This window comes from Orycteropus afer, unplaced genomic scaffold (assembly GCF_000298275.1).
Source record: "Orycteropus afer afer isolate SDZICR_OR568_19922 unplaced genomic scaffold, OryAfe1.0 scaffold00179, whole genome shotgun sequence".
Taxonomy (NCBI): Eukaryota; Metazoa; Chordata; class Mammalia; order Tubulidentata; family Orycteropodidae; genus Orycteropus; species Orycteropus afer.
Genome location: NW_006921766.1, coordinates 802,417 through 813,077, shown reverse-complemented (window position 1 = coordinate 813,077; position 10,661 = coordinate 802,417). Strand labels below are relative to the sequence as shown.

The window sequence follows — 10,661 nt, the reverse complement described above, 5'->3', positions numbered from 1 at the left end:
ATGGCCACGGTGGACCTGGAGAAGCTGCGGATGTCGGGGGCCGGCAAGGCCATCGGCGTGCTGACTAGCGGCGGCGACGCGCAAGGTGGGCGCCGGGCTGTGTAGCCGGGAAGGGGCGGGGCAGCCCGTCTACCTGTTTCTGTGACCCTCAGGGCGCGCCTGCTATTCGTAGGCCGTGGTTCTGGAGGCGCGGGGCCAGCCCATGCTCTGTACCCGCGTGCCATTCCTCCCCTCCCAGGGACCTGGACTCCGCCCCACGCACTGGGTGGCCGCGTACGTGCGGCGAGACACGAGCCTCCGCGCCTCGCCTGGCCAGGGACTCAGCGCTCCCGACCCTCAGGCCGCCACGGCTTACCCCGCGCTCCTTCCTAGGGTGACATGTGTCGGGCGCGAGGTGCGGAGCCATTTCCTAGAGGCCGCGCGGAGCCGACTCAGGTTTACGTCCTGCCACCGAGAACCCGGTCCTTCCTGGTTCTGGGGCGCCCGCGGCCCCCCTTCTCTCTGACACCATGGCCTCCCGCGCCACCTCCCACCCTGCACCCCACACTCCCCACTCTCTGTCTCCTGGGTGGTGTCTGTGGAGGGAAAAAGGAAGGGGCGAGGTGAGTTCTGCCTGCCTTGAGTTTCTCTTTGGCAAAGTCTTGATCAGGGGAGACTTCAACGGGGTCACCTGCCGTTGTTCCTGCAGCTGGGCCTGGTGGAGCTTGATGGAGGTGGGGGGGATCTGATCCCTGCTCTGGTGACCTGACTGCCTGATGGTCTGGTGGTCTCTGGTGCCTGTGACCTGGAATGGCCAGGGTGCCACCTGTTGTACTGGGTCAAAGGAGCATGCATACCCTAAACTTGAGGTGGGGGGAGGAGGCCTTTCTTAACAGCCAGGAGGTAGGGGGCTGAGAAGAGGTGACCAGCACCTGGGGCAGTTGGTCAGGGTCTGCTAACTTTCTTTTTACAGATTTCAGAAAAGCAAAACCAGACCACCTTCCCCTCAGCCTTCTGGCACTTGACTCCTACCCTGTACTCCAAAGTGCAGCAGGAGGTAGGAGGAAGGTAGATATTTATGAGTGAGGTGAGCAAGCAGACCCGGAAGGCTGGTAGCACGCTGCTGTCTGCACTTCACCTGCAGCAGGCCCATCTCCCTTCCTGGATGAGCCCTGGGCCCAGGCTGTTTCTGGGTACCCGTGTCTACCTGCATGTCAGTTGTAGCACTGGGCAGTGGCAGTTCCCTGAGAATGGCGCAGTGGGCTGGGCCAGGACTGGGTGAGGGGGAGGGATTAGAGGTGGTAGCTGTGAAGCATCATCAGATTAGCCCATGGGGAAGGCCAGTGTCACTGGAGGACACGAAGTTAGAAGCCATCATAGGAGGGCTAGACCACCTTGTCAGGGAGGTGCATTCTCATTGAGGCCACAGCTCCCACCTACAGGCCCTGTGGCTGGAGCAAGCCCAGGAGGCCTCCACCCCAGGTTCCTCACTTGTCAGACAGAGACAGCAGCTCAGAGAATGTGGGAAAGCATGTGCAAAGAAAGGCTCCATGGGTGGCACATCCCTGTCTTCTCTTGGCACGTGCTGAACAGAGGACTAGGGGCCAAGGAAGGGCCTGGCAGGAAGCTCTTGGACCAGGGAAAGGGTGTCCAGGGTGACAGATAGGGAGTTTGGGCTACTAGTGGAAGAATTGGGAGATGGGAAAGGTCCCCAACCCTGGCAAGGACACTTGGAGTGTAGTGGGCTGGCTGGGGAGGGGGATGCTTGACCCTGTGCATCACATGGGGTGGGCAGTGCCTCTGGAAGTGGCTACGATGATTTGGCTCTGGCTCCAGCCTTTCCTGTAAATGTCCTCACTTCCCAAGGCTCCTCCTGGCAGCTTGGTTCCCCATGTGCTATCTGACTTGTGTAGATGCAGTGACCATGTAGACGTGGTGACAGCATGGATGCTGGACCACTGATTATCTGCTTGGAATTTCAAAAGAGGAGGACTCAACAACAGCCCCTACCCTCACCCAGGTTAGGGCCCAGGGCTAATGTGATGTGAGGATGATGTAGGTTCCAGTTATTACTAGACATAGGAGAGAGGCATGTATTCGTGAGATACCCAGAACTTCTCTGTTTGGGAAGGTGTAAGTACCATCCTTGATATGCTCCTGGGCTGGGTGGCCCTCCCCCAGCACCACTTCAGTCATCCCAACTGCAGACTTAGTGCTGTATTTGCCTTCAGGGCCGTTACCTCCATGCAAAGGTTATCCTGGGGTGTGTGTGTGTGGGAGGTCCTGGGTGGAAGAGGAGCACAGGCACCACACCTGTCCCATGTCAGGTACGCTCTACCATATTATCACATATGTGCTTTCCCATGTTGGGAAGTGCTCCAGGGAAGTGCTCCCCCTTGTCAGTGTGTGCCCCCCATCCCCATCTCATGTGGTCACATGCCTGCTCCCCTGTGTTAGTCCTGGGCAGTGAGGGAGAATGGGCTTCCAGTGTGCATATCCCTGATGTCTATCCAGGTCTGCCTTCCCTGGAGTGTGAGAAAACACAAGCTTCTCTGAGGAAGAGCACCTGGCTTTCCAAATCCCAGGTCCCACCTTGCTCTGTGATCTGGCACTCCTCTCGGGCCTTGGTTTTCTCCTCTGTGATAAAGGATGGGACAAGGCAAGGCATGCCATTTCAAAGTCCTTCCCAGCTAGCCCTGTGTCCTGTCCTGCCAGCTCTAGGCACCTCCCACTCCTTGTGGGCTGGTATGAGGTTTATGAGTGCAGGGAAGGTGCTTGTCATTGGAGGATACAGATTTTATCAGAGTAATTGATGCAAAGGGAGCTCTGGTAGCTCCCTTTAGTGCCTAAGGCATTTGACTGCTAACCAGAAGGCTGGCGGTTCAAACCCACCAGCCACTCCTCAGAAGGAAGGTTGGGCAATCTACTTCTGTAGTGATACTGCCTCGGAACCCCAAGGAGGGGTCTTTATGAGTCGGGTCCGACTTGAAGGCACATAACAACACAACAACAACAATTGATGCAAAAGTATCTAGAAGACTTACAACCTAAAACACATAGCCTACTCCTCTTTCCAGCCCTGGGTCTCCCCTAGAAGCAGCCACTGTTAAATCTCAGAGCCTTTTCTTCTAGTCCCCCTCCCTGTCCCTACAAAACCCAGAATATTGCCCTTTCCTGGCTGGTCACTGTTGGGTATTGATTTCCTGTTATTAAAAGTACCTCTGAGTCCTCCATCTCCCCTGTCCCATTCCATGATGGCTTATTGTTGTTACTACACCAAACTAACTGCCGTCAAGTCAGATCCGACTCAGTGACCCCTTCTTGGGTTTCTGAGATGGTATCACTACGGAAGTAGATTGCCCAACCTTCCTTCCAAGGAGTGGCTGGTGGGTTTGAACCACTAGCCTGGTTAGCAGTCAGATGCCTTAGGCACTACACCACCAGAGCTGTTAGGTACTGTCAAGTCGATTCTGACTCATAGAAACGCTCTGTAAAACAGAACCAAACACTGCTCAGTTGCGTACTACCCTCACAGTTGTTGCTATGTTTGAGCCCATTGTTGTAGCCACTGTGTCTGTCTTATTGAAGGTCTTCCTCTTTTTTGCTGACCATTACCAAGCATGATGACCTTCTCTAGGAACTGATCCCTCCTGATAACATGTCCAAAATTGAGACAAAGTCTTACCATCCTCGCTTCTGCAGAGAATTCTGTTTATACTTCTTCAAAAACAGATTTGTTCGTTCTTCTGGCAGTCCATGGGATATTCAATATTCTTTGCCAACAACATCATTCAAAGGCATCAATTCTTCTTCACTCTTCCTTGTTCATTGCCCAGCCTTCACATGCATATGAGGGGATTGAAAATACCATAGCTTGGGTGAGGTGCACTTTAGTCCTTAAAGGGACATCTTTCCTTTTTAACACTTTAAATCAATCTTTTGCAGATTTGCCCAATGTGATATGTCATTTGATTTCTTGACTGTTGCTTCCATGGATGTTGATTGTGTAGACAATAAAATGAGATGCTTGACAATTTCAATCTTTTCTTCATTTATCAAGATGTTGTTTATTGGTTCAGTTATGAGGATTTTAGTTTTCTTTATGTTGAGGTGTAATCCATACTGAAGACTGTAGTCAGTAAGTGCTTTAAGTCTTCTTTACTTTCACCAAACAAGCTTGTGTCATCTGCATATAGCAAGTTGTTAATTAGTCTTCTTCCAATCCTGATCCTGCCTTGTCTTTATATAGTCCAGCTTCTCATATTATTTGCTCAGCATACCGATTGAGTAAGTATGGTGGGAGAATGCAACCCTGGTGCACAGCCTTCCTGATTTTAAACCATGCAGTATCCCCTTGTTCTGTTTGAATGACTACTTCTTTGTCTATGTACAGGTTTCTCGTGAGCACACTGAAGAGTTCTGGACTTCCCATTCTTCACGGTGTTATCCCTAGTTTGTTACAATACACACAGCCTTTGTATAGTCAATAAAACACAGGTAATTATCTTTCTAGTATTCTTTGCTTTTAGCCACGATCTATCTAACATCAGCAATGATATCCCTTGTTCCATATTCTTTTTTGAATCCTGCTTGCGTATCTGGCAATTCTCTGTCGTTGTACTGCCACTTTGAATTATCTTTAGGAAAATTTTACTTGTGTGTGATATTAATGATATTGTTGAATTATTTCCCCATTCTATTGGCTGTGAATATGGATCTTTTCCAATTGGTTGGCCAGGTAGTTGTCTTCCAAATTTCTTGGCATAGAAGAGGGAGCGCCTCCAGTGCTGCATCCATTTGTTGAAGCATTTCAATTGTTATTCCATTGATTCCTGGAGTCTTGTTTTTCACTAATGCCTGCATCTTGAACATCTTCCTTCAATACCCTCAGTTCTTGATCAGATGCTACCTCCTGAAATTGTTGAACATCAACCAGTTCTTTTTAATACATTGATTCTGTGTATTCCTTCCATCTTCTTTGGAGAATTCTGTGTCATTCAATATTTTGCCTATAGATTCCTTCCATATTGTGACTATAGGCTTACATTTTTTCTTCAGTTCTTTTAGCTTGAGAAATGCTGAGTGTGTTCTTACCTTTTGGTTTTCTATCTCCAGGTCTTTGCACATTTCATTATAATTTACTTTGTGTTCTTAAGCTGCCCTTTGAAATCTTCTGTTCAGCTCTTTTACTTTATCATTTCTTCCACTTGTATAGCTGCTCTCCATTCAAAAGCAAGTTTCAGAGTCTTTTCTGACATCCATTTTGGTCCTTTCTTTCTTTGCTGTCTTTTTAATGACCTTTGGTTTCTTCATATATGATGTCCTTGATGTCATCCCATAACTTGTCTGCTCTTTGGTCATTAGTATTCAGTGCATCAAATCTATTTTTGAGATGGTCTCTAAATTCAGGTGGGATATACTCAAGGTCATATTTTAGCGCTCATGAACTTGTTTTAATTTTCTTCAGCCTCAGCTTGACCTTGCATATGAGCAACTGATGGTCTATTCCATAGTCGGCCCCTTGTCTTGTTTGGACTGATAATGTCAAGCTTCTCCAATGTATCTTTCTATAGATGTAGTTGATTTGATTCCTGTGTATTCCATCTGGAGAGGTCCATGTGTATAGTTGGCATTTGTGTTGTTGAAAAAAGGTATTTGCAAAGAATAAGTTGTTTGTTTTGCAAAATTCTGTCATGTGTTCTCCAGCTTCTTTTTTTTTTCTCCAGCGTCATTTCTTTTTTTTTTTTCTCCAGCATCATTTCTATTACCAATGCCATGTTTTCCTACTATTGATCCTTCTTTGTTTCCAACTTTCACCAGTAATTATTAATGCATCTTGATTCCATATTTGTCAATTTCTGACTTAAGAAGTTGGTAAAAATCTTCAATTTCTTCATGTTTGGCAGTAGTGGTTGGTGCATAAATTGCATAAATCTGAATAATAGTTGTATTAAGTGGTCTTCCTAGTAGGCATATGGATATGTTTTATTAACGACAGCATTGTACTTCAGGATAAATCTTGAAATGTTCTTTTTGATGATGAAAGCATCACTCTCTCTCTTCAATTTGTCATTCCCGGTATGGTAGATCATATGATTATCTGGTTGAAAATGGCCAATACCAGTCTATTTCAGCTCACTAATGCCTAGGATATCAATCTTTATGTGTTCCATATTGTTTTTTTCAACTTCCAGTATTCCTGGATTCATACTTTGTACATTCTAAGTTCCGATTAGTAATGGATATTTGCAGCTGTTTCTTCTTATTTTGAGTCATGCTATATCAGGAAATGAACGTCCTGTGTTCTAATAATTTCTTTTAGGAGGATCAGCACAACGCTTGTCCCTGTGAGGCAGAGGTTAAAGATGTCCCAGATGTCTACCTTTTCCTAACTGTTGCACACCCCATCATCTTTAACATCAACTCCTCATCCTTTTCTCAGTACTCTCCTTCCCATCTTAGAGTTCTCTATTTCACTGCAACTTCTCCCAGAACTCACAAATTGTCAAGGAAATAGCTAACGTTGTTGTGGTCAGGCATTGGTCTGGAGGTATCTCCTCTCCCACATGGTTGCAGGGGCTACTGAACCCAAACTGGCAGGTCGGAGAATTGGCTGCTGTCTTAGATCCCAAGACTCAGGGCTGAGATGATGATGAACCAGTTGCAGGGTCCAGAGCAAGAACATTGCCAGAACATTCACATCTATACCCTCTACAAACTAAGGGTGGTGACTTGAGTCACACCCTCCAGCAAGGCGAGTCAAGATATATCCCACCTAAGCCTATGTCAGCAATGCAACAAATAATTTACTCCCAAATAAGACCATAAACATAGGCATGGAGGCTAGAATTTACAGTACATCTCAAAATGGAGGACTATGGCTGTTGTTGTTGTTATGTCCCGTTGAGTTGGACCCGACTCATAGGGACCCCTCCTTAGGTTTCCGAGGCATTATCACTACAGAAGTAGATTGCCCCATCTTCCTTCCGAGGAGTGGCTAGAAGGTGCATATTAAACAATCCACTGCACTGCATCCAGAAAGCTTTAGTCCATGTCGTTAAGTTCAACTCTCCTTTAGGAGGCAGCTCTTTCCCAGTCATATTTTGAATGCCTTCCAACCTGAGTGGCTCATCTTCCGGCATTATATCAGACAGTGTTCTGCTGCTATTCATAAGGTTTTCATTGGTCAGTTTTTTTTCAGAACTGTCCTTCTTAGTCTGTCTTAGTCTGGAAACTCCACAGAAACCTGATGGCCTAATGTTTGATAAATCAGGCTCCAAGGTTATGTTAATCCATAGTAAATAGTGTTATTACTGAGCCAAGTAGCATCTGACAGTTACTACTTTCTCATACAATATTTTCTTTTTCTAAAGATCAATAGAAACAAATGCATCCACTTTACACATCACTTCAGTTGCATCATTTCTTTTCTCAAATAAGAAGTCACTGGTTAAAATGTCCCTGGCTGGGGTAGGATCCTTTTGCTCTCCTGCTTCTCCTGGGACTTCCTGGGTCTATGACTGCCTGTGTTGTTAGGTGAGTGGATTCAGTTCTGGCTCATAGCAACCCTGTGCACAACAGAATGAAACACTGCCTGGTCCTGCACCATCCTCACAATCTTTGCTACACTTGAGGCCATTGTGGCAGCCGCTGAGTCAGTCCATCTCATTGAGGGTCTTCCCCTTTTTCGCTAACCCTCTACTTTACCAAGCATGATATCCTTCTCCAGGGACTGGTCCCTTCTGACAACATGACCAAAGTAGGTGAGATGAGGTCTGGCCATTCTTGCCTCCATGGGGTATTTGGCTGTACTTCTTCGAAGAGAGATTTGTTTGTTCTTCTGGCAGTGCTTGGTTATTTTCCATATTCTTTGCATTACCACAATTTAAAGACATCAGCTCTTCTTTGGTCTTCCTTATTCATTGACTAGCTTTCACATGCATATGAGGTGATTGAAAATACCATGGCTTGAGTCAGGTGCACCTTAGTCTTCAAAGTGACATCTTTTCTTTTTAACATTTTAAAGAACTCTTTTGTAGCAGATTGGCCCGGTGCAGTATGACTGCCTGCCCAGGCTTATTTTGAGCAAGAAAAACAAACTGGAGGGTAATTTAAGAGACATTTTTAAGAATGTAGCTTACATTGAGGTTTATGGTGTAGTTGCTGTCTAGTTGGCTGCAGCTCATGGTAGTGTTATGTAAAACAGATGCCTGGTGCCCTCTTCACGATGGTTGGTGTAATTGGAATAATTACTGTAGCTATTGTGTTAATCCATTTCATTGCAGGTTTCTGTCTCCTTCACTGACCCTCCAAACAGGATGTTCTTTTCCAGTGATTGGTCCCTCCTGATGGCACATCCACAGAAAGCAAGATGAAATCTCAGCCAGTATTCTGTTATACATAGGGCTTTTGTTTTTGTATTTTAATGTTCTTCTTTTATTTTTAAATTTATTTTTTTGTTCCTGAGAATATACACAGCAAAACATACACCAGTTCAATAATTTCTACATGTGTAATTTACTGGAGAAGGATATCATGCTTGATAAAGTAGCAAAAAAAAAAAAAAAAACCAAAAAACTCACTGCCATCGAGTAAATTCTGACTCATAGCGACCCCTCCCTTGGTTTCTGAGGCTGTATTTGTACAGAAGTAGATTGCCCGGTCTTCCTTCCAGTCAGTGAAAAAGGAAGAGACCCTCAACAAGATGGATTGACACAGTGGCTGCAATGATGGACTCAGGTATAGCAAGGATTGTGAGGATGGCTCAGGACTGGGCAATGTTTTGTTCTGTTGTACATGGGGTTGCGTGAGTTGGAACCAACTTGACGGCACCTAGCAATAACAATTTTGGAAGTAGGTCACCAAGCCTTTCTTCATGGTCTGTCTTAGTCTGGAAGCTCTGCTGAAACCTGTCCACCATTGGCTTTGCTGATATTTGAAATACTGGTGGTAGAGCTTCCAACATCGCAGCAATACTCAAGCCTCCACAGTTTGACAAACTCACAGATGGGGGGGCGGGGAGCCTTGGAATCCTCATTCTAAAATTCAAAAGGTTTCAAATAAGTGGATACTTTGTTCTCCTGAGAACTGAAAATAGAACCTGGTCTTGGCTGCTTTCTTTTTTTCTGGAGGTCAAGTAGGTTTTGTTGGGCAGAATGCCCTAGAACCATCTGGAAGCCTGGGATGTGGTTCAAACACTCTTTAACCCCAGGGGCCTGTCACTATCTTGAGGTCTCCCTTTGGGCTTCTGACCAGCCGACCAAGCTGGTAGTGACATGACCCTGACCCCAAGGCCAGTGGCTACCAGATACTTCCAGGTTGAACAATGAGCCTGCTGTCCCTCCCACCCCTCCTGCTGCTCTTCTTGGCCGGCTCCCCAGCCACTGCCTTGCCACTTCCTGCCAAGGTTGGGCTTGGACCTTGAGCCTGCACATCCTCAGCTGGGGCAGGGAGGGTGGGGCAGTGAGGCACCCCACCCTAGGAAATGTGAAAGCCTAGGAGTGTTGTCAGGGGTTCTGGTGGCATAGTGCCTAAGGCGCTTGACTGCTAAGCAGAAGGCTGGCCATTCAAACCCACCAGCCACTCCTGAGAAGGAAGGTTTGGGCAATCTTCCATAGAGATACTGCCTAGGAAACCTAAGGAGGGGTTGCTATGAGTTGGAGATAATTCCACGGCACATAACAACAACAACAGGGGTGTTGTCAGTCCTCTGTGACCCTTGGAGAGGCTATTGGCTGGGCTGATCATTTTAGTTACTTCCCCTTGGAGCAGGATGAGGAAGGGCTGCCCTTTACTCTGTGTAGGGCTGGAGGAGGGCTATACCCTCAAAGCAGGCTGGGGCATTGGCTGTCCCTCTTCCAGGCTGGCTGGGGGTGTCAGTTACCCTCCACTCTGGGCAAGGCAAGGAGGATGGCTGCCTTGGTTTTCCCTTATGTAGAATGGGGATAGTGGCAAATGCCCAGCATGGTAAGAGGCTCTGCCATTGGTTCTGTTGTCTGTCAGGTGTTGTCCTCCCAGACCTACTCACACCCAGGTCCTGCCTTCCAAGCTGGAAGTGCCCCAGGTGAGATTTGTGTAATCAGGGCAAAGGTCTGAGTCTTCCCTTGGATCACTACATGAACCATACACATATGAGGGGATCTGGGGAAGTATCGACTTTCTTACTAGATGCCCAGTAGATAAGCATGACGATGTGCCCAGGGGGTTGGGGAGGGCAAGAGTCCCTGTGGGGGAGCACAGCAACACTTGCTCTCCAGGGAAGATGCTGTCACTGGATTGGGGACAGCTTATCATCATAGGCTGTGCATGGAGCCTTGGGCTCATGGGTGGCAGGTGGGTGGCCACAATGTTCCCAGGGCCTTCACACCCAGTGTCTGAGGGTGGGATGGGGTCCAGGGCAGGCCCAACCCCTGGCCTGATGACCCTGGACTTCTTCCTTCCTCTCTGAGGACACAAGGGACATCACCTCTGCCTTTTCTGAACCAATTTGTTGGCATCTTTGGTGATATGGGCTTTCAAGGGATAAGCTTTGAGGTAAATTGCCAGCAGCTAGCATTAGGGGTTTCTGTGCCCCTCACCCACCCCCAGCCTCAGCCTGGCTACCCACTGTGCCCACAGTCAGTGTGGGCTGGGCTCACAAGCATGCCAGTTGCCATGCCACTGACCAGATACGCAGTGTGATA

At 47.3% G+C, this 10,661-nt stretch overlaps 1 protein-coding gene across 1 annotated transcript in view; it reads left to right on the top strand.

Annotated features, from left to right (window-relative positions):
* The window catches only part of PFKL (phosphofructokinase, liver type), a 35,401-nt gene continuing 24,740 nt past the window's right edge, over positions 1 to 10,661 (top strand). The window contains exon 1 of the mRNA XM_007947247.2: positions 1 to 85. Coding sequence (XP_007945438.1) covers positions 1 to 85 — 85 coding nt within the window. The remainder of the gene's footprint in view (positions 86 to 10,661) is intronic.